Source organism: Microcaecilia unicolor, chromosome 5 (genome assembly GCF_901765095.1).
Source record: "Microcaecilia unicolor chromosome 5, aMicUni1.1, whole genome shotgun sequence".
Lineage (NCBI taxonomy): Eukaryota > Metazoa > Chordata > Amphibia > Gymnophiona > Siphonopidae > Microcaecilia > Microcaecilia unicolor.
This window is the reverse complement of record NC_044035.1, coordinates 222747853-222775007: the sequence shown is the minus strand read 5'-3', so window position 1 is coordinate 222775007 and position 27155 is coordinate 222747853. Positions and strand designations below refer to the sequence as shown.

Below are 27155 nucleotides of genomic sequence, written 5' to 3'. Positions count from 1 at the left end.
TGGGCTTCTCGGCATTTACCGCCAGCTGATTTGTACCATGAGCTAAAAACGCTACCATGGCTTAGTAAAAGACCTCCTAAGAAAAACACCTATTATTTTGAAAGATTAATTTGTTTAACATAGTGATTTTATTTAACTTGCCTTGTTCATCGATACTCTTGCTAATTTGTTTGCCAAAACAAATCATTCTGTAAGACCTTTGTAAGCAAACTGGTGTTGGCCAACTTGTGCAGCATGCATTATATTATTTTAATACAGGATGAGGATCTTGAACTTGGCAGAATAATTGAAGGCTAAAGTTAATTTATTTGCTAGTAAGATTTAGGTAACACGTCACCCTTTCCACATAACAAACACTTATGTTCATGCTATCATATTTCTCCCTGCCCCACTGAGTGTCCAGATCAACCTCTGAGTCTTTACTTTGATTGCAATCTGGAATGTGTGTACAATACATGAGGCAAACATTGGAAAAAATCCCCATCCTTTGATAAATATTATCAAAACATTCAATAAACATGATGGAAGATATAAAGTGGGCCTCATGCGCTCAGTTCTCTAGCTGCAATACATCTTGCAGACAAGAGGCAAAGAACATTAGATGACACTCAAGATGTTCTGGATACTGGCAATAGCCATTATACAGGGGCTCATCCATTTCAATGTACGAGCCACAGCAGTAGAATGTAAGAACTTTTTCTTCTATCTTTGCAAAATATGTTCTAGAAGTATTGGTGCCTTATTTAAAAAAAATCAAATATTGTTTCTTTTTATCAAAATCTTGTCCATGCTCTCACAAATACTTTCCTGTGGCTATTATCAAGGTTTTAGCCAGTGATTTTTCTGTCAAAGTTTTTGTATGAATCTGTATGTGACCATTCAGTTTTATATCTCAGATTATATCGTAATGAATGATGAGGAAAATTCAAAGCAAGTTAAAAATTAGAATATCAAGGAAGAATACAGAGTTCTACAATTTGCATTGGTCTTGGAAAAAAAATAGAGCACGTTGTGATACTTTTATTGGACTAATATAAGCATTATCTAAAGATGTAATTTAATTGAATTAAAAAAACATAGTTCATTTCATTATTGATTTTGGAGGTAATTCTATAAGTAGGTTCATCCATTCAGATGCCCCGTTGCTGTGGGGTGAGAGCCTATTCTATAGTGGCATCTCAGCACCCAGATGCTGTTATAAAATATTAGTGTAACCCATTATCAGGGGTGGGGTGCCTAAACCTGAGATGAATGCAGTTATACCATTCATAGACCTCATATAACTGTGGGTGCCAAAATGTGGAAAAAGAGCACCAGGGCCAGCTCAAGAGACAGTGGCATGCTGACGCAACTTTTGTTTTGGCGCCTCCACTCCCCCTACACATTCTTAATTTGCTATCTCTCCCTCTACTCTGCCCCCTCCCCCAATCATGTGATCCAGTATCTTCCCCTCTGTCTCAAGTCCTCCCTCTAGGAGTTTGAAGATAAACCAGACTGGGATTTTGGCACCCTTTAAAACTGGTGCCCTGGGCCAGAGCCTCACCTGGTCCATAGGTTGAGCTGGCCCTGAGGCGCAAATAACTTACAGTATTTTATAAGGTGCATGAGATGTGGCAGCCTCGCCCTTGCTCTGCCCCCATGTATGCCCCTTGCATTTAGGTGCTGTGCCACATAGGCATGCCCTTATACAATAGCGTGTAGGGGAATATTGACATTTGCATGCATATGTGTACATATGCGCTTGTCAGTGTCATTATTCTGTACAGTTGTGCACATAGGAGTGAATTCTATATATGGTACAAAAAAGTGCTATTCTATAAGCCATGCTTAAAGCTAGGTGCTCTTTATAGAATAGCGCTTACACCCTGGAATCACGCTTAATTTTAGGCACAGCCATTTGCAACAACTGAAACATGGTGTAAATCTTTGCACCTAAATTAGGTGTGTATCCCCCTTTATTCTATAACTACCTATGGAAATTTTAGGAATGCCCCTTTTTCGCCCATGATTCTCCCATTTCTGCGCCCCCTTTTTGAACTCACAAGTAAAATTTAGGCACGGATCTTGTGCCTAAATTTATGTGCATATATTTTAATATTAAATCTAAATAGAGTCAATAATTGCTTGTTAACAAGCCAATTATTGGCACTAATTAGCTCATTATTCAATTAACTTTGCGTGTAAATTGGATGCACATGACAGCCTTTTACGGCCCGTTTCATTGTTGAGGAAACGGGCATGGTTCCACTAGTTTTATAGAATAACTTAAATTTCTGCACAATTTATAGAATACACTGAGCACCCATTGACGTGGCTAAATTTAGTCGCAGCCATTTATGCCACATTTTACTTGGTGTAAATGCTGATGACTAAATTATGCGTGGACCTGGTGTATTCTATAACAAAGCACATAGATTTTAGAAATGCCCATGACCCACCCATTCCATGCCCATGGACAAACCCCCTTTTCAACTATGCGACTTAGAATTTATGCACATCAAGTTTATAGAATACGCTTAGTCAGTTGTGTGCGTAAATTCTAATTATTGCCAATTAGTGTCAATAATTGATTAATTGGCACTTATCAGCGCCGATTGGCTTGTTAACTAATTAAATTGTGCACACAAATAAAGAATACGACTGTATTTGCATGTGCAACTTAAGCCACACTATATAAAATCCAGCTGTGGTAAAACTGGCCTCAGCACACAGAAAAGACCCATGTAAGGGCACACTAAGGCCATATTTTACCACAGCTTAGTAAAGGACCCCAAAGTGTCTCCCAAAATGTCTAATACAATGGCAAGAGCAATTATCATGGTGATAACCTTTTTAAAAAGAGATCAGTCACTTTTAGAAACTTCAAATAAATTAAAAACTGTATAAACCAGTGGTTCCCAAATCTGGTCTTAGAGGCACCCCATCCAGTCAGGTTTTCAGGATATCCACAATGAATATTCATGAGATAGATTTGTATGCAGAGGAGGCAGTGCATGCATATCTCTATCAGGAATATTCATTGTGAGTACCCTGAAAACATGACTGGCTGGGGTGCCTTCAGGGCCAGGTTTGGGAACCACTGGTATAAACCATCACCTGGAATATTTTGTCTTTTTAATAAAAACATATCAACATAATAAGTGTCATACTAGATCAAACCAATGGTCCATCAAGCCCAGGAGATTCAAAAGGGGAGATTTATTCCATGCTGTTCATGCCCAGAAAAGAGTGCCCTTTAAAAAACTTAGCTATGCATTTTCTTTTTAAACTAGCCATGTCCACATTTCCCGGGAATAAATTCCACAACTTTACTGTCTACTGACTTTTTAAAAAATCAGCCCGATGTGGAGATGTGGCTAAATAAAGCAGCAATTATTCAGGGAGGAAATAATCAAGCTGCTTTAAGGCATTAATCTGCGTTATTTGTCCCTTCATGTGTGTTAAAGGCAGTGCATTTTTTCTAGCGATAAAGGTGCTGATACCCAAATGCCAGGCCACCCTTCAGGGGTGGGGTGTGTAGGGGTATATATTCAGGAGGATAACTCCTAATATATATCCAGAGGTACTTAGCTGACAGAACACTACTAAATAGCAATTATTCTGGACTTGTGTCTAGGGGAAGCGTACCTCTTTGGCCCTATGGCTAGCTAGCTGTGTGGAAATAGGAACAATGCCACAGATGGAATATATATTATTTATTAGGTAAAGAAATATATATATATAAATAGTTCTGAAGCAAAATGCAAAGCAAAATACAAAATAACTTGCTATAAAAATAGATTATCACCAAAATATAGATAATGATATACGGTTATCCTAATGAACTAACTAAATGAGTGATTACACAACCAATCACAATACTGATATCCTAATGATTATTATGAGAACTTACACCACATGTCTTATGAAAAATACAGTTAGCAGCTAAATTCACAGACCATAAGTCATGACATAAAACCCATCTGTCTCAGACAAAAGCCAAGGACTAATTATCCCCTAACTATTAGGTAGTAAATCCTGTTATCTCACCCTGGAGTCTGTGGCAAACTTCCAATGGTAAAGATGCGGATTTCTCCTCTGAGACTCAAGCTGAAGCCTCAGTGAGTCTCTCAGTCTAGGAATAAAGTCCGAGATCTGTATTCTGGATGCAGATGCCACAGTCTTTAGGTAAGGCCGTATATTGTAGCTGAGCTAACCTTGTGAGTTTGTTACAAGGTATGCTTTTCACTGGTCTTGAGGAAATCAGTCTCTTGCTCTCTTTCTCAGAGCCTTCTATCTTTCTGCAAGTCTTGTCTTCCCTCTTCTTTTCACATTGGCATCCAAGGGTCAGATGATCCCTGTGAACCAATCACAGCAGGTGTAATAATGTCCAGCCAGCTTCATGGTCATGAAGAGAGGCCTTTGTTATAGCAAAGAAACTGTTATCAATGGAATGCAAACCTCCCTGTCGGATCCCATACTCCTGGAGCCATCTGTGTTGCTCTCCTCCATTCTTTCCAGGAGATAACTGGGCTAGTTTGCAACAAATAATATGTCGTTGGATGAAGTCATTATGGTATGCTCAGCAGTAATTTTCCTTTTGTAGCAAAGCTGGTTTCTGGAGGTTACAGATGCATGCAGGCCACAGGCAGAAGTATCCATATTGTTATAACAGAATGGTTTGACTTGTATAGGCCAAGACCAGCAAAGGTGAGATCGCAGGTAAATACTCCTACAGGTGATCACTGAGAGACCCACCCTACAATAGCTAGGCCCCTTGCAACCAATTTCAGAATCTATGACAAGGCAGAATTTGTATGTAAAGCATGAGCTCTTTCATTAAAATATGAGGCCCCGGGTCAATTTTAGCAGACAATGGAAAAGGTGCCGGTACTCAGTACCCCCAAGTACCCCTAAAAAAAAGCCCTGGTTAAAGGGCTCTAACGTTGGCTGTGGTGCCTTAAAAGCAGTGATAATTTGAGCATCCCATGTTACATAGTAATGAAATGCAAAAATGCAATTGGTTTATGGTTTGATGTATTTGATATACTGCTCTCTGTAGAAATATAGCAAAGCAGTTTACAATAACATGCATGTAAAGCAGCTGATTATTATGCAAGTACTATACTGTGGCTTACAGTGTGTGCTGGATACACCCTGCAAGTCATGGTATAGCCAGCAAAATAATTCCATCTAAAAGTTATTTTACTGCCTGGCAGCATCGGACTGCCAAGCTGTGGCCTGATGCTCCTGGGCTGCATGTAAAAAGAGCCAGCACATGTCTGGCTTAGTAGTGGCCAGAGGGTAACCCTTGACAAAAAGCCCCTTTCTATAGCTGGTCCCAATTTTATAACTGGCCACCTGCACATAAGTGACACTTGCATACGTAAATGTACAGAATACCAGAACGTTCGCAGACCGTTATTAAATGGACTTGGGGAAAATCCACTATTTCTGGGATAAGCAGTATAAAATGTTTTGTACATTTTTGGGATCTTGCCGGGTATTTGTGACCTGGATTGGCCACTGTTGGAAACAGAATGCTGGGCTTGATGGACCTTTGGTTTTTCCCAGTATGGCAATACTTATGTACTTACGTACTTATAAGTGTACACTTGAATGTACGAGTGGCAGCAATGCGACTAAGCACTGTTCTATAAAGGTGTGTATATGTGACATACCCCCTAATTCTATAAGTCACCAAATATTGTGTGCACAAATTTAGGCATGAGCCCAACTTGCACACACAATTTAATTGAACAAGCTAATTAGCACCAATAATTGGCTTTTTAACAAGATATTACTGGCACTAATTAAATTTAATTGGCAGTTATGCATGATCTGAAAAAAGGGGAACAGAAATGGGACGGTCATGGGCACAACGGAGGCGTTTCTAAAATGAATGCATGCTTTTATAGGATAACGGGGATATACGCCTAGTTTAAGCATGTACATTTGCAGCACATTTTAGTTGGTGCAAATGGCTGTGCGTAAAGTTAGGTGCGAGTCCCGGGCGTAAGTGATATTCTATAAAACATGTCTGACTTTAAGCACTGATCTTCTGGCACCATATATTTGTACCCCCAAATTAACCCCTCCGCAAACACACACACCCCACTAGAAAACCAGGAATTTCTTCAAAGGTAGGCCCAGAGGGGCCTTCAGGAGGGGGGAGGGGTTACTGGCATGGAGGGCTTGGGTAACATTTTATTTTGAGAGATTCTGGCAATGGTGGTGGTGGTGGGGGAGGGGGGAATTTGAGATTGTAGGATGAATCTGCTTTTGGGCATTCTGGCTACTATGTGAGGGCAAGGGGTCATTTGGGTTAGGGGCATCAGGAGATGTGGTCCAATGGCTGTCCTAAATTGCCTGGATAGCTTATCTGGATAGCAGACTGAATAGCACTGCTATTCAGGTAAGTCCAGAGACCACCCATACTGTGCCTGCACTCTGCCACAGTGCTATCAGGGCAATTCTATAACAAGAAGAGCTGCCATTAGACATTCAGGAGCCCAAGGTAGAAACTGTGGAGGGGGGCCCAAAGCAAGGCTTCAGCGTATGCCTCCTTCATCATGAGGCAGGCTCAGGAGCCCCTAGTAGTATGGGGGCTCAGGGCAATTGCCCTGTTTGCCACCCCCTAATGTTAACCCTGATAAGAAGTCACATACATTTACATACCAACTGTACATCTAAATGTACAGAATGCTAACATTTAGGCATAAATGTACATTTTAACATCAACATTTGCATATATTCCGCCATATACCTCTCGGTTCAATGCGGATTACATTAGAAAAGAAGCTGGACCTTTCAGGAGGTACAAAAATTAATCAATATAAAATAATGGCCTATATACTGATAAAAAGAATAAACTTACTAACCATTATCATCCAAAACAAATTTCCTAAATAAATAGGTTTTTATATGCTTACTAAAATGATTATAATTGCTTACAAAAAGCAGCAGATCCTGAACATGCTTACCCAAATGAGCTGCTTGAAACGAGAAAAGATTATCTAATAATTTAGTTCTTTTAAAATTCTTTAGGGGGTCTTTTACAAAGTGTCGGTAAGCCCAATGGGGGCTTACTGAGCGCTAAATTGGGAATACCGCCGGCAATGCACCGCCGGTGGTAGTTTCACTCCGAGGGTGCACCATTTCCAGGAGAAAAAGAAAACCCTCAGAAATGACTTGCGCAGTGGTAACCTGGCAGTAATCAGGCATCGCAGCGCACTGACCAGTTACCGCCGGGTTACTGCGGAAGCCCTTATCGCCACCTCAATAGGTGGCAGTAAGGGCTCCCCACCGCATGGCCATGCGAAAATAGTTCTTTTATCGCAAGGCCATGTTTGTCTGGGGGCTTTTTACCTGCTGCGGCAAAAAGGACCCCAATGTGTATGAAAAACAGCCCCCGCCATTAGCATAGGGCCCTTTTTCCTACAGTTTGGTAAAAGACCACCCAAAGACAGAAAAGTGAAGATACACTGTTCTTGTAGTTCTGGGCTTTTGTTGGAACACAAAATGATCCAACAAATAAGGAGGAACAAGGCCGTGCGATACCTTAAAAATGAGACAAAAAAATTTGAACAGCACCCTGGCATGTACTGGACACCAATTAAGCTTTATATATAACATAGATATACTATCAAAGTTTTTCAATGAATAGATCAAACGCAAAGCTACATTTTGAATCATATGCAACTTTTTCAACATTTGTTTAGGGACTCCCAAATAGATTACATTACAATAGACCAGTAGACTCAAGATTAAAGAATGCACCACAAGGCGAAAGCAATCCTGATCAAAATACATCCGTACGTATCATAAATTGTGAATCATTAGAAAAGAATTTTGAGTAAGCTTATTATCTAGCAGAACTCCATGTATGAAAAAAAGGAGGAAGAAGGCCAAATGACAGCCGGCATGGCATCAGAGCTAAAAGAAAATCCTTCAGAAAATGGAAGAAGGATCCAACTGAAAATAATAAGACTCAGCATAAGGAATGGCAAGCCAAATGCAAAGCACTGATAAGAAAGGTAAAGAGGGAGTTTGAAAAAAAGATTGCATTGGAGGCAAAAACACATACAAAAATTTTAAAGGTATATTAAAAGCAAACAGCCAGCAAAAGAATCAGTTGGACCGCTAGATGACCGAGGGTTAAAAGAGGCACTCAGGGAAGGCAAAGCCATAGCAGACAGATTAAGGACCTCTTTTACAAAGCCGTGCTACCAATACGTGTGACAAATGAGAGGAAGCCCACTGAATTCCTATACAGGCTCATTTTCAAAAGAGATAGACATCCAAAAAGTGACATAAGTCAGCATTTGGACTTTTATCACACAGAAATGTCCAAATCAGTATTATCGAAACCTCTTTTTGGACGTCTTTCTCTGAAGTCCGTCAGAAGCAGGGCCGTGCCGATGCGGTAAGCGGGGTAAGCGCCGCATGGGGGCGCCCACCTCTGGAGGGCGCCGCCGCGGTGCTTACTCTCGCCCCGCGCCGCTGAGGCCTTTAAATCTTTTACCTGGTCGCCGCAGCAGCGTCAGTGAAAGCGCTGCCGACTTCTCCCTTCCCTTGCACTCATTGGTTCCCTCAGTGTCCCGCCTTCTTCTGACGTCAGAAGAAGGCGGACACTGAGGGAACCAAGAGCGCGAAGGGAAGGTAGACGTCGGCAGCGCTCCGCTTTCACTGACGCTGCTGCGACCTCTTCGTTGCCGTCGCGTCGTCCCACCCTCCCACTTCACGCGATTCGCGAACCTCGCTGCCGCTTAGCACTGTTTAAAAAAAAAATTTACACGTCAGCAGGAACAGGCTGCTTCAGCCAATCCCAAGAGCCTTCCTTCAGCCCTCAGGGGCGGAACACGCTGAAGGAAGGCCCCTGGGATTGGCTGAAGCAGCCTGTTCCTGCTGACGTGTAATTTTTTTTTTTTAAGCAGTGCTAAGCGGTTCGCGAATCGCGTGAAGGGAGAAGACAATTTGCTGGAAATGGAGGGGAGGGGAGAGAGAGGAGGATTGCTGGCTATGGATGGAGGAGGGAAGGGCAGAGAGGGACAAGGATGGATATGGGGGCCCAGGGAGAGGACAATTTGCTGGAAATGGAGGGGAGGGGAGAGAGAGGAGGATTGCTGGCTATGGATGGAGGAGGGAAGGGCAGAGAGGGACAAGGATGGACATGGGGGCCCAGGGAGAGGACAATTTGCTGGAAATGGAGGGGAGGGGAGAGAGGAGGATTGCTGGCTATGGATGGAGGAGGGAAGGGCAGAGAGGGACAAGGATGGACATGGGGGCCCAGGGAGAGGACAAATTGCTGGAAATGGAGGGGAGGGGAGGAGGATTGCTGGCTATGGATGGAGGAGGAGGGAAGGGCAGAGAGGGACAAGGATGGACATGGGGGCCCAGGGAGAGGACAAATTGCTGGAAATGGAGGGGAGGGGAGGAGGATTGCTGGCTATGGATGGAGGAGGAGGGAAGGGCAGAGAGGGACAAGGATGGACATGGGGGCCCAGGGAGAGGACAATTTGCTAGAAATGGAGGGGAGGGGAGGAGGATTGCTGGCTATGGATGGAGGAGGAGGGAAGGGCAGAGAGGGACAAGGATGGACATGGGGGCCCAGGGAGAGGACAATTTGCTGGAAATGGAGGGGAGGGGAGAGAGAGGAGGATTGCTGGCTATGGATGGAGGAGGGAAGGGCAGAGAGGGACAAGGATGGACGTGAATGGGAGGACAGGACCCAGGGAGAGAGAAGAAATTGCTGGAAATGGATATAGAGCAAGAAATGAAGAAGAAAGGAGGAAAGTAAAGAAATAAATGGAAAGGAAGCCCTGGAAATGGAGTTAAGAGGACAGATAGCAGCAGACTCAGATACTGGCCAGCATGATCGGAAAAAGAAAGTCACCAGACAACAAAGGTAGAAAAAAATCATTTTATTTTCATTTTAGCGTTTGGAATATGTCTACTTTGAGAATTTACATCTGCTATCTTATTTTGCAATGTATAGCAATTTGTTTCTAAGAATATTGCTGACAATTCCTGTCAGTGTAGCAAGTGGTGAGTGATCATTTCACCGGGGGGGGGGGGGGCGTGATCATTTTCACCGGGGGGGGGGGGGCGCCAACTGATAGTCTGCAGGGGGGCGCCAGAGACCCTAGGCACGGCCCTGGTCAGAAGGATGTCCAAATCTCAAGGGAGCGTGCCAGGGGCGTGTTCAAGGTGGGACTTGGGCGTTCCTAAGACTTGGATGTCTTTCAGCCATAATGGAACAAAATGGGACATCCAAATTTTAGACCTTTTGAGCTAGACCTCTTTTTATAGCGAATAGCTGCAGTGGAAATTGAACCCACTTCCTCAGGATCAAAGTCTGCTGCACTAACCACTAGGCTACTCCTCTACTCCACACAAAAGGTGTCCCAGATTATCACCTCCCCTTACTCCCCCAGTGGTCACTATTCCCCTCCCACCCCAAAAATGTGATTCAAAATATTACTTGCCAGCCTCAGATGTTATACTCAGGTCAATTAGAATAGCATGCAGGTCCCTGGAGTAGTCTAGTAGTGATGCAGTGCACTGCAGACAGGTGGACCCAGGTTTCTACTTCCCCCTACTTGTAACACTTGTGGAGGAAACTGTGAGCCCTCTAAAACCCACCAGAAACCCACTGTACCCACATATTGGTGCTCCCTTCACCTGTAAGGGCTATGGTAGTGGCGTACAGTTAGGGATAGTGGGTTTTGGGGGGCTCAGCAGACAAGGTAAGGGAGCAATGGTGAATTGTGTACCTGGGAGCATTTTATAAAGTCCACTGCAGTGCCCCCAAGGAGGCCCTATTGCTTTCCTGGGATGTCACTTTTCCACTATTCTACCTGATGCCAAGTTTTCTATTTTTTTTATAACATCTGAGCCTTGTGTCTATTGTTTATCATTAGATTTGGGCTTTGAATTCAGATCTATAGATGAAAAGGAGGTCTCATTACAAATATCTAAATACCAGAGTGCTATTTTTCCATACTTCATAGCAAGAGTGTACATTCCCTAATTACCTGTCCCAATTACATTCCCTAATTACATGCACTGAAGAAGGTTTTACCTCCTCAGTGCATGTAAATGGTTTCATCATTGTGTGGATTCTCTGATGCCATGTGCGGCTTTCTTTCCAACCAAAGCTTTTACCACACTCAGGACATGTAAATGGTTTCACTACTGAGTGTATTCTCTGGTGCATTGTGAGGTTTACCTTGTGACCAAAGCTTTTACCAGACTCTATACATGTAAATGGTTTCTCTTCCGTGTGGATTTTCTGATGCACTTTGACATTTACATTACAACCAAAGCTTTTACCACACTTAGAACATGTAAATGGTTTTACTTTATTGTGTATTTTCTTGTGTATTTTGTACGTTTTGCATTTGGATGTATTTGTTTAAAAATGGACCAAAAAATAAAACATCCAAATCACAAAACATTTTTCCAAACAGCATTTTCAAAAGGAAAAGAGACTTTTTTTTTTTTGCAGCAAGTGACCTTTCCTGTTCTGATTTTGGCCGTTTTACAAAAAACGTCCAAATTCAGACTTAGATGTCATATCCAAAAATGCCCCTTGTGCATTTGACTTGCCCAGAGTCACAAGGAGAAGCAGTAGGAGTTGAACCCATGTTGTAAGGATCAAAGCCCGCTGCACTAACCATTAAGCCACTTCTCCTCGGTTTTGGACATCTTGCATTTGGATGTCTTTTGTTGGAAAATGGCCCAAAAAAAGGATGCCCAAATCACAGGACGTCCACAGTATTTTCAAACAAAATAGATAGACGTCCATCTTTTTCGAAAATGACCTTCTTTTCTGTTTGGAATTTGGACGTCAGGATTGCTTTTGCCTTGTGGTGCATTCTTTAATCTTGAGTCTACTAGCAGTAAGGTCTCATGTGGTAACCAGGTGGTAATGGTGTGCGCACGTCAAATGCTACTTGATGCACATAGCTACCATGTGCCAGAAAATAAAAAATATTTTTCGGGCGCACGTAGTGGATGCACACAAAAATTGAAATTACTGCATGGGCCACACGGTAACCGGGTAGTAACTCCAATTTGGCATGCATTGGCATGCGAAGGCGCCTATGCGGCTTAGTAAAAGGGCCCCTAAAAAACCTGGAGGATATATCTGAAGAAGTCCAAAAAGAGGACATGTCCTCTTAAAAGAGGACATGTGGAGGGGCATAATCGAATGGGGCCAGCCATCTATATGGGCGGCCATCTCTAAGGCCAGCCCCAGAAAGCGGCAGACCCAACCGTATTATCGAAACAAGATGGCCGGCCATATTTCATTTCGATAATACGGTCGGGGCCGGCCAAATCTCAACATTTGGGCCAGTGTTAGAAATGGCCGGCGTTAGAGATGGCCGCCACTGGTTTCCCGCCGATAATGAAAACTAATGGCGGCCATCTCAAACCCGGCCAAATCCAAGGCATTTGGTCATGGGAGGAGCCAGCATTTGTAGTGCACTGGCCCCCCTTACATGCCAGGACACCAACCGGGCACCCTAGGGGGCACTGCAGTGGACTTCATAAATTGCTCCCAGATCCATAGCTCCCTTACCTTGGGTGCTGAGCACCCCCAAACCCACTCCCCACAACTGTAGAACCTTATGGGTGAAGGGGGGCACCTACATGTGGGTACAGTGGGTTTCAGGTGGGTTTTGGAGGGCTCCCATTTATCACCACAAGTGTAACAGGTGGGGGGGGGGGTGGGCCTGGGTCCGCCTGCCTGAAGTCCTCTGCAGCACCCACTAAAACTGCTCCAGGGACCTGCATACTGCTGTCATGGAGCTGGGTATGACATTTGAGGCTGGCATAGAAGCTGGCACAAAAATGTTCAATTTTGTTTTTGATGGGAGGGGTTGGTCACCACTGGAGGAGTAAGGGGAGGTGATCCCCGATTCCCTCCGGTGGTCATCTGGTCAGTTGGGGCACTTTTTTGAGGCTTGGTCCTAAAAATAAATGGACCAAGTGAAGCCGGCCAAGTGCTTGTTAGAGCTGGCCTTCTTTTTTCCATTATCGGCCAAAGCCGGCCATCTTGTAACCCCGCCCCCGTCACACCTTCCGTACCTTGCCGAAACGCCCCCTTTAACTTTGGCTGGCCCTGCAATGGAAAGCAGTTGAAGCCGGCCAAATTGGCTTTCGATTATACCGATTTGGCCGGGTTTAGGAGATGGCCGGCCATCTCCCGATTTGTGTTGGAAGATGGCCGGCCTTCTCGGTCGAAAATAAGCAGGATGGTAACCCTATTAATGTAGTATACTGTATTGATGATAAGTTTCTAATGAAGTGAGGATTAAAAAGGGCATGTGCTGGTATCTAAAACTATGGCATTTTTTTTAATCAGCCGCTTGACTCGCAGCCAGAACCGGAAAACTAGAAGTACGTTTAAAACTTTTTCTGGACAGTAAAGCCATCATTTAAACTTAAGATATCGAAGTACAATTTGGTTTTAATTTATCCTTCACGGAGTTAGTGCTCGTTGTTTAAACACCCATAGACCCTGAAGAAGCTTTTGCGAAACGGATCCTGTAGGCATGGATGATGCAGTATCTCCGAGTCAGTAAACAGTGAAGCAGAAATCTGCCATTAAGTAGCATTTCATGGCACTTGAAACTGTACTTCCCGCTGTTGTACACTAGATTACTGAAGTTGCATTCATTTTCTGGATGGCTGATTAAGTTTTAAACTCTCTTTTCAGACTGTGGCCTTTCAAGCTATATTTTCAATCATAAGCAAAATAAGTCACAGAGTGAGAATGTCTGTCTACAATGAAATGCCACTGTTGGAGGAATACAATGCATTATAGCAGATACAAGAAAGTTCTGTTTTAAAAGTTGCAAGGCATGAATATCGCTAAGAAGATGTTAAAAGTAGTAAAACATTAATACTGTAATGAAGATGAGGTTGTTGAATACAAAGGAAGCTTTATTGAGACTTTTTTGGGATCTTGCCAGGTATTTGTGACCTGGATTGGCCACTGTTGAAAACAGGATGCTGGGCTTGATAGACCTTTGGTCTGTCCCAATGTGGCAATACTTATGTACTTATGATGCTCCTTTTCCTCCACCTGAATCTAATCCCTATTTTTATATGCCATTTTTCATTTTTTTTCATTTTTGTTTTTGTTTACCATACTGTAGCAGTTACTACATGTGTCCCTTGCCTCTCTCCCCTTTACTTTTATTCCCTCATACCCTAGTGAGGATGGTTCATGAATTGTAACCCAGTTGTTCCTCTAACTGCTCCCACTTGGTACACCACTGAATCATTCCCCCAATCCCCACTTGTTCCTTCTCCCTAAACTTGGTCCCCGAGTCCCTATACATCTCTTCCTCACTCCCATCCCATCCCATCCCAAATCCTCATTTGCTTCAGCTCCCCAAATCTATTCCCGCTCATGTACTTACTCCCAATCGCTGTTTGCTTGCCAACCAATCCTTCAGTTCTTGACTTCCCAATCTCTCATCTCCAGCCTGGCTTCTTTTTCTCCAGTGAATCCTGATTCTTCTCTCCCCACCAGGGGCTGATCACTCCCTTCAGTCCACCAGTTCGTTTTAATGTTCTTCATAATTTCCATTCAGTGCGCAAATGTCTGGATACTTATTTTGTTGTATGCTACAGTTATCTTATGGCTCAATTAAGGTAACATTATCTACGCTGGAATTAATGCCAGCCTTATTAATTATTTGTAATCAGTTTGGAACACAGCCAACTGTATTCTTTCACCAAAAAATTGGCTTCCGATTCCATTTAGAATTCAATTCAAGTTTTTGTCTCTGACCTATAAGAAGCTCTTCTTACAGGCTCCTACTTACCTTTCCTTTCTTATCATTCTTTACAACCTAGTGCACACACACTGTTCTGCTTATGAATTATGCCTCACAATACCCTCAGGCCCAGATGTACTAAACCTAATGAGCCAGCAAAGTGGTTTTTAAACTAGTTCTAGCCAGTTTAGTGAGCAAGTAGTAAAACAAGACATGCACAAAAGGGTTCTCCGAGCCATTGTCCTGTCATGTTAGCAGATAATGAAAACAGAATGCAAAGCTATTATAATGAGCTAATTACTATTATAATGTGCATGCAAGGTGATGCACAGCCATATTCTGACCCCATGCACAAAAGCAGTCCCTACCTTCGCCATGGAAAATCTAACGGGAGGTCTGCAGCTCTTGTTAATGGGCTGCTGTGAGCTGTAGACCATCTACTGCTGGTGCAAGGAAGCTGATCTTCCGGGTTTTGCTCGAAAGAGCAGATTTATTTTTAGGCAAAAGATGTGGGGGAAAGAACAACACAACTGAGGAAATTTCAGCCAACTCTCTAGAGATTCCTGGCTGCTCCGGCCTCTTTCTCAGCTCTCTCTCCCCTCCTGTGTAAGAGAAGCTGTGTCAGCTGGAGCTGACATTCAGAACAAGCAAAAATGGATCTGCAGCTCAGAGCCAGCCACCCCCCCGGAGGTCCCTGCTCCAGCCATTCCTGCTGGTCTCGCTCAGCTAATCACAGTGTCAGCTAAATGCGCTGTAATTGGCAGACAGGCAGGCACTTCAAGGCAGGCAGGATCAAGGTAAACAAAAAAAGGCTGTAGACGGCTATTATACATGCAGCTTGCCTACATTTATAATAGCCGTCTGTGGCATGCGCAGAGCAGCCACACTTAACACTTGGCTGCTCTGAGCATGCTCAGCTGACTGATGGCTGGAAGGAAATTGCATGTAAATGAGTTAACAGCCAGCAGCTCATTTGCATGCGATTTCCTTCATGCAGGCCCGTTGTTTTCAAAATCGGTAACCAGCAACTGGGGATCAGTAAGGGAAGGACTTTTAGTGTAGAGTTAGTGCATCTGGGCCTCACTACATTATTCCACTGTTGATCTTTCCAAGTTATGAAAATATTGTGCAGATGCAAGATGTGCTGATTCTACACCTTCCATAACATCTATTAGGTTTAAGAAAAAATTTCAGTCTTGTTTTTCCTTTTTTGGAATCAAATCTTGGACTTATCTGCTCGCTAGAATAAGACATATTATTCAGCTTTTCCTATTTCAGAGATTGTTAAAAACATGGCTGGCTGAGAAATTTTTGTCTTAATTTTTTAAACCTATTTTTATAGTTTTCTGACGATAGGATTGTGTTTTAGAAAACTCTTTTATCTTTTGTAATTCCCAGGAATGCCTGGCTTCTTTTTATGTAATCTGCACTGAGCTAACAAAGGTGATTGTGGAATATAAATATTAGATTAGATTAGATAAATCTTGGTGTATAAGAATTTGTGCTACAAAATTTATCCCTTGAGCTGCATGGAAAATTTACAGCACAGCATTTGTGCATCCAGCACCCAATGTTGACCACGTAACTGTTTTTGGGCCCTGTTTACTAAGCTCAGTTATAGGCACGTTGACATTTTTGACGCGCGTTAACAATGTATGCACGATAACCTACAATATCCCTATAGGTGCCTATACAGTTAGCGTGTGCGCTAATTGTAGGTGCATTAAAAATGCTAGCTTGCCTTAGTAAACAGGGCCATTTATGTTTGAACAATTTTTTAATGGAACAAACAAATATGGTATCAATCAAAATATAAAACTGGTAGTTGTTCATTATTTAACAATATAATCCAACCCCCTTCCCCTTCTCTCTCCTCTCAAATGCATAAGTATTTTTAATATTGACCCAAAAAATCTGTTGATGAAATGGAGTCCTTTGATTCGTGCCTTTATTTTATTTATTTTTTTAATTACATTTGTATCCCATTTTTTCCCACCTATTAGTAGGCTCAAAGTGGCTTACATAGTTCCGGAGAGGTGGTTACAGACTCTGGTGTGAACAAATACAGTATGGGAGTACAGTTAACTAGATTTGGTGTGGTTCATCCCAAGCAAATTGCAAGGGTGGGATCATGTGCCAGGGGGTTGAGTACTGTCCGTTTCCCCAGTTTAATTGTGTTTCTTATTCAGTGTTTATGTCTGATCTGTGGGGTATGCTTTTCTGGAAAGGTTCTATAGTATGTTCCCTGGTTGAAGATTTTACAGATGTCTTATAGTGGTATAGAGTATACCTCTGCATCTGAAAGCTGTGTAAGAGAAAAATCTGTGGAAAAATGGAGGAGGTGTCACAGTTTTAACGTTAATCACTGAAAGGTAAAGTTTCAGAGGAAGAAAGTTGAAGAAAGTTGCCTTTTTGTCCAAAAATGACGAACTTTTCCTTTTATAGCAGGCAAAATTAACCAGTAACTTTGTAATGCAAGGGCTTTTTGCTTATTTCCAATTCATCTATTTTGTATCTGTGAGCTAATTGTAGATGTTGATTGTAACCTGTTTTTGCTCTGAAACAGATAAATGTGGAGTGGCACCACAAGCCAGAACAAACTGCGGCTTTCCTGACATCAGTGCACAGGAGTGCACCTCCAAAGGATGCTGCTATGACTCCAGCAATCCCAACAGCATCTGGTGCTTCAATGCTCTTCCGATTGAAAGTAAGACATCCGGTGTTGTTCAAAGTAATTAAGTAAAAGTAAAATTAAATGTATATTTTAATACTTAAGTAAAAGTAAAATGAAGAATACATTAAAAAATTTACTTAAGTGAAAGTAAAAAAGTTATTGCCTAATATAATAATTTTTGAGTCAAAAGTAAAAGGACTGCAACTACAATGAATGCAACTATTGTTAATGTTTTTATCCCGACAACTTTATAGCTCTACAGTTCAATCTACTTTGCTTTTAGTAAAACAAAAGTTTTGAAAATGACTGTCACTCTTGTGAGTGTGCTTGTGAGTCATTAATCCAGCAAAGTTAAAAAGGTTCAACAACTGCACTAGCAGGAAGTGGGTTGTTCAGTCTGATAAAACTTTCCTTCAAATCAGGCCCGGTTGCAATATTACTGATGTCTTCTCATTGGGTCTGCAGGGAATCTCTGAAACACTTGACTTCCATATAGCAAAGAGCACTTTATCATCATTATTGTTATCATCTGCATGAAAAGTAGTGCTGTCTAATTCATCATTTTTTTTGTTACATTTGTACCCCGTGCTTTCCCACTCATGGCAGGCTCAATGCAGCTTACATGGGGCAATGGAGGGTTAAGTGACTTGCCCAGAGTCACAAGGAGCTGCCTGTGCCAGGAATTGAACTCAGTTCCTTAGTTCCCCAGGACCAACGTCCACCACCCTAACCACTAGGCCACTCCTCCACTCATCATCATTTGCACCTTCATCTTTATCTTCATTCGGAAAGGCGAAATACTATAGTGCTAAACTTTACCCTTAGAGAAAAATTACACTAGCTTCCACTAAAGGATCAAGTTACATTCAAAATATGCACCTTAGTTCATAAAATTGTTTATGGAGATGCCCCATCTTACATGTCAGACCTTATAGATCTACCAGAGAGAAACAACAAAAGTTCATCACGTACTTTCTTAAACCTCCATTATCCCAATTGCCGAGGACTTAAATACAAATCAATACATACATCTAGCTTTTCATACATCTGTACACAACAATGGAATGAATTACCAACCACTGTAAGAAAAACACGCGACTTGATGACCTTCCGGAAACTGCTGAAGACTTACTTGTTCAAAAAAGCATACAAAATGGATCCCTCATAACGATCTGACTCCTAAACTACACCAGACACAATTTTATATTAGAACTCTTATTTTGCCTATTTTTTTACACCCTAATTACTGACAATTATACCTTGTCCTGATATCATTATATTATGTTGTTATCCACTTACCCACTTCTTAATCAACATAATTTTCGTATGAACCTTAATAGCAATAATTCTGAAATTCTTCTCGGTTAATATGATTGCCATAATATTCCTATGCACCTTATCTGTTATATATACTCTGATTCTCTATTCCATCAATGTGATTGTAGTTGTATTGTATTGTAAGCCACATTGAGCCAATAGGTGGGAAAATGTGGGATATAAATGCAGCAAAATAAATAAAATAAATTATCATTGCCATGATGTCCAATTACAATAAAAGCTTTCACAAAGTTGGAATGGCAAACTCTGTTTGAATAACTCTGGGGCCCTTTTACTAAGTCGCGGTAGGCTCTACGTATGTGCAGCGTGTGCCCAAATGAGACTACTGTCAGGCCAGCGCGCCATCTGGTGGTAATTTCAGATTTAGCATGCGCCCATAATTCCTGGATGAATGATTTATTTATTTTCTCCCACACACGCCGTTTCCAGTGGTAATAGGCAGTTGGCGCGCACCGACCGGTCACCACTTTTGTAGTGCATGAGCCCTTACTATGTCTAGTAGTGCTATAGAAATGATAAGTAGTAGTAGATCAATGGGTGGAGTTAATGGCTCTGGCCAGTTTTAGATGCGCGTTGGTTTCAGTTTTACCACATGCCCTTTTCCCATCACATTAAAAAAAAACCTTTTTTTTGCACATGCGGTAAAAACTAGCCCAGCAGATGCCTAATACATGCACCTACACTGCCACAGGCCACTTTTTACTGCGGCTTAGTAAAAGGGCCCCTCTGAGAATTGATGCAAGAATGTCAGATGTGTGAGAACTCTTCAGTCTTAAGGCCAAAAAAGCAGACTTCCTCCCTAAAGACTCATCAATCCAGAGGACAGTTACCCCAATGTAAAATTTCCCACAGGATGACGAGCAGTCTGTTGTGGTAGAGACATATATAAGTTCACCAAGAATTGCTACCAGATTTAGCTCCATCTCCACATTTAAAGTGACCCTACTCATCACTGTTCTGTTTGGCTGGAGGCCAGTAACCAGTTCAGAAAACATGATAATTTCACTGTTCTTATAGGTTATATTCACTGTATAGCATAATTTAAGATGAGATGATCCACTGTTTGCGTGACAAGGTTTGCAATAGCAAAATGCTGTTCCTGGTTTTGCTGTGTCATTTGGTTTATTGAGGAATCGTCATATATATCTCCCTTCTGCTCTTACTTTTTGCTTTTAACTGCAAGCATCAGATGCAACTGAGGAAAAGTAGTGTAAGTTGGTGAAATTATTACTTCAGTAAAAGTAACAAATGTTTCCTATACTTCTTTACAGGTATAAGTGACAAAACATTTAAGTACAGTAACTAGTTAAATTTCCTTAGTTACTATACAACACTGAAAACATTTCATCCTGATACATTCTGTAGACACAAGAACACTTCTAATAAATCTTAATTTCAGTAGGGACTATACAGTATCATAATTCCATACAGGTCCAGCAACTAACTGCTTTTTAAGGACCCTAAGAGGGGCATAATCGAACAGCGCTGGCCAAATAGATGGCCGGCCATCTATTTGGCTGGCGCTGCAAAGAGCAGTCCCGAACCGTATTATCGAAAAAGATGGCCGGCCATCTTTCGTTTCAATAATACGGTTGGGGCCTGCCAAATGTCAGAAATCGCCAGGTTTGAGATGGCCGGCATCAGTTTTCGCCGATAATGGAAACCGAGGCCGGCCATCTCAAACCCGGCCAAATCCAAGGCATTTGGTCGTGGGAGGGGCCAGCATTTGTAGTGCACTGGTACCCCTCACTTGCCAGGACACCAACTGGGCACCCTAGGGGGCACGGCAGTGGACTTCAAAAATTGCTTCCAGATGCATACCTCCCTTACCTTGGGTGCTAAGCCCCCCAAATCCCCCCCAAACCCACTCCCCACAATTGTACACCATTACCATAGCTCTTAGGGGTGAAGGGTGTACCTACATGTGGGTACAGTGTGTTTTGGGGGGTTTTGGAAGACTTAACATTTACCACCACAAGTGTAACAGGTAGGGGGGGATGGGCCTGGGTCCACCTGCCTGAAGTGCACTGCACCCACTAAATACTGGCTGGCAAAAAAATATTAAAAAATTTTTTGGGGGGTGGGAGGGGGTTGGTGACCAATGGGGGAGTAAGGGAAGGTCATCCCCGATGCCCTCCGGTGGTCATTTGGTCAGTTGGGGCACCTTTTTGAAGTTTGGTCGTGGAAAAAAAAGGGACCAAGTGAAGCCGGCGAAATGCTTGTCAAGGCCAGCTTTTTCTTTTCCATTATCAGGCCAAGCCAGCCATCTCAAAGCACGCCCCCGTCCCGCCTTCGCTACCCTACCAAAACGCCCCCTTGAAGTTTGGCCGGCTCCACAACAGAAAGCAGTTGGCGCCGGCCAAAATCGGCTTTCGATTATACTGATTTGGCCGGCTTTAGGAGATCGCCGGCCATCTCCCGATTTGTGTCTGAAGATGGCCAGCGATCTCCTTCAAAAATAAGCTGGATAAGCAGTATGAGCAGTTGCTTCTGGCTCCAGATTTTGCATCCCTATTCCTGGGAACTGCCATTTATTTCTGCAGCTGTGCCCCTTCAGGCAGGCCATAGGGAACCAGAGGAGAAGGGCTGGAAAAAGGAGCAGAGCAACTGTTTTCTGTTGTGCAGTTTGTGTACAAACTTCATCCTTCTTTTCCCCAAAGGATGGAAGTGGGTGAGGCTGGAGTAAATGTTCCAGGCAGCATCTGAGGAAAAACTAGATATTTAGAGCAATTGTGTTCTTGCCTGATGTATTTGCTCTAGCCTCACCCTCTCCTTTTGGTCATAGGAAGCCAAACATAATACATATTGGACTAGATTCTATACATCATGCCTAAAAAATTGTCACTAAAATGAAATATGCCTAAGCATATTCTATAAAGTATGCCTAATTTAGGCATACTTTATAGAATAAGTCTAAATTTCCATGCAGTTTATAGAATACGTCAAGCACCCATCCTCATGATTAAATTTAGTTGCGGGCAGTTACGCTAAGTAAAATTTGGTGTAAATCCTGATGCCTAAATTAGGCACAGACTGGGTGTATCCTATAACAAAGCGCATAGATTTTAGAAATGCCCATGACCTGCCCATTTCACATATATCACATTATAGAATACACTTAGACAGTTCTGTGCGTAAATTCTAATTAATGCCAATTAGTGTCAAGAATTATGGAATTATCACAAGTGAGGGAAAAGGAAGCAGTGGAGTGGAAGAATGCAAGTTGAGGAAGGCAGGGTGAGACTGAAGTCAAGGTAAACACTGTAGGCAAGGGACAGAGATTAATTGACTTGGGTCTCCCAATCAAAAAGGCATTTTGCTATCTTTGCTTCATTCCAACACTGTCACAGGTCAGGCAGAGAACAGGATGGATGAAGAGGAGAAGGGATGTTTGTGTAGAATGCGGGTCCTGGGCAGGGGATCCACAGGAGATTCCCTAAACTCCAGTGCCTGGGCTCCTGCACCTTCTGCTAAGAAAACCTATGGTACCAAAGACCTATATCCAGCCTTGAAAGGTGGGAGAAGTGCTACTCTCCCATGGATTTTCATGGAACTTTGAGAATTGAGAGAGAAGAAAATTGGAAACTTACTTGGCTAAAAAATAGGGAGTTGCCCTTCTGAAGAAAGAAAGTTCGGAAGTCCATAGTCCTCCATTGGTAAAAACATTAATTGAGGATCAAAAATTGATTAGCATGCCTAGGTTACCCTGTCTGAAATGTCTTCCTCAGTCTGGCTAAAATTATATGCAGGTGTACTTTTAGCTGAACTCTGTAGAGGCATCTCCAGTCACTGTATCAGCCTGTTCCTCTCCCATTCTATCTATGTTGGCGAGAAACAGGCTGGTACAATGCACATAATAGTAATGAGTTGCTGCACTGCAGAAATGTGGGAATGTTTGATAACTGTACTCCAACAAGCTTTACCCTTTTCAAAAAACAATTCCAGAGGTAAAGGTTAATATATAAATCATTTCCAACAGATACATTATGTCAAGCCCAAGAACCGAAAGCAAGAGTGAACTGTGGCTACCCAGGCATCAGTGCAACAGAATGCAAAGATAAAGGCTGCTGTTTTGATTCCAGTATCCCTGAGGTCATCTGGTGCTTCCAACCTACCCTTCAAGCAGGTAGCTTGTCTGTCTGAATGACACTGTCTACCAGGATCTCTGGTTTGAGTCCCCTTGCCACCACTTAGATATCATCGTCTAGTCACTCACCCTCCATGCATTGAAATCTGTATTACAAGCACTTTGGGAAACTTTTTTTGTAAGTGGGCATAAATTACTTCTTTGTTCAAACACAAACCTTTTATCTTCCCATTAGAGAAATCAGGACTGCATCACCATGCATGCATTTGGGTAACAACAGAAATGGATTAGCCTTCTTAGGTTGAATGGCTGAAGTGGCAATCCTATAGATCAGGCAAAAAACTCAAAACATAGGCTCAATCTCTGCAGATTAAAAGTTTCTGTGCTGTTTTTGTATAGGCATTCAAAACAAAATTATGCACACAAATAATTTTAATTATTTTAAGTTTACTGTTTTTTGTTAAAGTAATCAAGCTTACAGTTCCTTTTCAGTGTGAACATCGGTAGAAGCATGTGGGGGGGGGGGGGGGGGGGGGGGGAGGGATAATTTTATAACAGTATGTGAGAAGTCCAAAAAAGTGCCTATCTTAAAAAGGCAAAATTGGTAGCAATGGGGGCAAGTCTACAACAGGGCACCTCCATTTAGGGTCCTGAGAATGCACAATAGGAGCCTATTTATTTATTTATTAGGATTTATTAACCACCTTTTTGAAGGAATTCACTCAAGGTAGTGTACAGTAAGGATAAATCAAACACGAGTAGTAGGCAATAAGAGCAGAAAATATATTCGAACAACAATACAAAGTATGGCATGGTATACTACTTGCAATGACAACACAGTATGTACTAGAACATTATAATTGGTAGTGAGAGGTAAGGTAAAGTTGTAACATATAGAGGAGTAAGAAAGGAGTAAGAAAATAGGAAGAATTAGAAAGTAAGGTGATTGATTTGAAGAAAGTTGCACGTGAGGTCAGAGAGATGGTTAAATATATCAGCTAGAGTAGGAGTGGATAAACATGTTCCGCTGCAGTATGTGCAGCCCGAGTCAATCCTTGTGTGTGAGAGTGAGACTAACAAGTTAGTTACTTCTTCCATTAAAGGCTTGGTTGAAGAGCCTATAAAGCAGTAAGGCAGATGGTCCACAGGATCCAGACCGTGAACAGGTGAACAAACCAAAATACAGACCGAGATGTTCCAAAATTAATTTATTGATTAAGCAACAGAACAGGAGGGGTGTACACCCACCCGACTTGGCCAGATTTTTCCCTTACTGGGCTGCCTCAGGGGCTAATAATACCACATTGGTGTGAAACAACTGCAGACACCAAATACAGTTGGTGTATTCAGTTTGTATATGTCTGAGTACTTATTGATAGTGCTGGACAACCGTAACATAACCTGTTTGATGATCTTTATTGCTATATTATCAGCTTTTGACACCCTTGATCATTCTATTTTGTGGAAGCATCTTCAGGATTTGAGCATTGATTCAGCAGTGGCATGTTGATTCACTTCATATCTGATCAGATGCTTACAACAGGTGAGGGTGGAAGGATGGATGTCTGATTGGGCTGGGTTGAGTGTAAGAGGACTGTAGTCAGCTGACAAAAGTATATATGGGTATGGAGTAGATATCAAACTGTTCTTGGAAGGAACCTGGAAAGCTGAAAGTGGACAAAGCCATGGGACTTGATGGGATCCATTCCAGGAAACTGAAGAAGCTCAGAGAAGTTCTGGTGGGTCCTCTTAAAATATTTGTTTAACAAATCCTTGGAGACAGGAGAGGTTCTAGGGGATTTGAGAAGAACAGATGCGGTCCCTCTACAAAAGTGGCAACAGAGAACTCTTTCGTGGTTGGAAAAGTAATGGAGGCTCTTCTGGGTCTGACACATGCTTGGCTCTACAGTAGGCACAATTTTACAGGACACTTTATCTTTTTCTATCCTATTGTTTTTATGGCGTTCCTTTCCTACTGTTATATTTTATATTAAACCTAATACATTTGGAAACTTGGATAGTGAACTTCCAGGAATCCAGTGGGTTACAAGATCTGATACACAATTGGTTTTCCCAAAGGAAAATCATGCCAAATGAATCTGACAAATTTATTTGACCGGGTGACCAGAGAAATGGATCAAGGGCATGTACTAGATGTTGTCTAATTGGATTTCAGCACAGCCTTTGACACAGTTCCTTATAGGAGGTTCATGAATAGACTCAGTGGGCTCAAGTTAGGACCCAGAGGGGTGAACTGCATTAGAAACTGGTTGACTGACAGATGACAGAGGGAGGTGGTAAATGGAATTCACTCTGAAGAAAGAAAGGTGAACAGTGGAGTGCCTCAAGGATCAGTACTGGTGCCAATTCTATTCAATATATTTGTGAGTGACATTGTGAAGGGTTAGAAGGAAAAGTTTGCCTTTTTGTGGATGACACAAAGATTGCCAAAGCATGGACACCCTGGATAGAGTGGACAACATGAGAAGTGATCTACAAAAATTAGAAGAATGGTGTAATGTTTGGCACTTAAAATTTAATCCTAAAAGTTATACAAAGAAACCAGTGTTCATACAATGCTTAAACGGTGCAAGTGTCAAATATTTGTTTTCTTTTTTAATTGCTAACAGTGCTCAGTAGGAGGGGTCGTGTTCACAGGACTCACATGCAGTTTACTACTGCTGACACCCTTAACACAGCACTGCACTCCTTCCTCCCTACCACTTCACCATACTATACAGAGACTTCTCCTTTTGTAGGTGACAAAAAATGAACTTGGATTCAGGTTGTACTTAGCTTGTTCCAGAGTGCAGGGGTCACTGCTGTATCAGGCGTTCTGTGAGGATCCCCATCTGTGCTCGTGACTAAAATTATGTCAGTAGTTTGCGCTACTCCCTAAAGTTGGGATTAAAATCCAGCTTCCAAGATGTTATTTATTGTTGGTTCCCAACATGCTGGCATGTTTCGCTATAGTAGCGTCCTCAGGGGAACATTATCTGCGATGAGACTTCTCAGCTCCCACCACCCGTCAAGAAGACACCGGGACATGCGCCTTAAAATTTAATGCAAAGAAGTGCAGAGTGATGCACTTGGGGAGTAGAAATCCAAAGGATCTGTATATGCTAGGGGGTGAAAGGTTGATATCCACAGACTGCCATTATAGAATTGATGCTTAGCAACCAAATGTTTGGCACCTAACTTTAGGCTACCTTTTTTGTATTTATTCTATAGCAACCTAGTAGATGACAGCAAATAAAGACCTGCATGGTCCATCCAGTCTGCCCAACAGTGACATTCATTATCAATTCATGATTAAACCGACAATCCAACAATATTACTAACATTTTACTTGCTACACAGACACACAACATCCACACTCATCTTTCCCCCTTCATGAATCTTGGTTAATCATTTCTCCCCACCACGCCTTCCCTCCTGCCTTGCTTCCCCTGCTTTTGTTCAAAGTGTCTTTCCTCCTGCCCTCTCTGTAGCCCTCTCTCCTGTCCTCTTGGTCCCTTCCCAATTTACTTTTCAACTGCTATCTCCTTTGTTGTTTCCTTCTCTGATGTTTTGCTGCCTGCTGTTTCCTCATGGCACTTTCCTGAGTGCCTCTTCTCCTCCTTTGTATCCACCCACCTTTAACCCCTGCCTTAGTGCATTCTCTCCTTCTCTTTCTTCCACTGCAGCCCCCTCCTTGGCCTTCTCCCTTCTGCTGTCTCCTTGTGGCCACTTTTTAATGTCCTCTGATAGCCCCCTTTTTGGGTGCCTTCCTTCCTTGTCCAGCTTATTGTCCCTTCCTGAATATTTCCCTTCAGCACTTCCTACCTCCTGCAGTCTTCCCAGCCCCTTCTTGCTGTCCCCTCAACCTGCTTTTCCAATGGCTCCTTTCTGAGTTCGTGTCTTCTCACTCCTCTGGCCTTACCCTTACTTTCTGCCTCTTACCTTCACCTCATGGCTTCTTCCTGCTCTTCTCCTCTTCATGGCCTTTTCCCAAGTTCTTTCCCTTCTGTGCTGCTTCTTCCCCCTTACTATCTGTTCCCTGTTGTCACTTCTGCCCTCTTTCCCCCCTCAAAATAACTATGCTATTCAGTGCCGCTTTTTTTCCTTCATTTTTGGACCAGCAGTGCATCCAGATCACATTCAACAGTGCCCAGAAATTCTTTTCAAGGTTATCACCTTGCCTGATCTCTCACAGAGGCTACCTGTGCATAAAATTAATTCCTTAGTTTGTATTTCACTTTGGGATTTATTATTGGAATTTTAAGTTAATAATCATAAGGAA

General features: G+C 42.4%; 1 protein-coding gene across 1 annotated transcript in view; it reads left to right on the top strand.

Moving 5' to 3' along the window:
* The first annotated feature begins 566 nt into the window (after positions 1-566).
* Positions 567-27155, top strand: part of LOC115470553 (putative gastrointestinal growth factor xP4) — a 48564-nt gene continuing 21975 nt past the window's right edge. The window contains exons 1-3 of the mRNA XM_030203811.1: positions 567-686; positions 17341-17481; positions 22766-22912. Coding sequence (XP_030059671.1) covers positions 602-686; positions 17341-17481; positions 22766-22912 — 373 coding nt within the window. The 5' untranslated portion in view covers positions 567-601. The remainder of the gene's footprint in view (positions 687-17340; positions 17482-22765; positions 22913-27155) is intronic.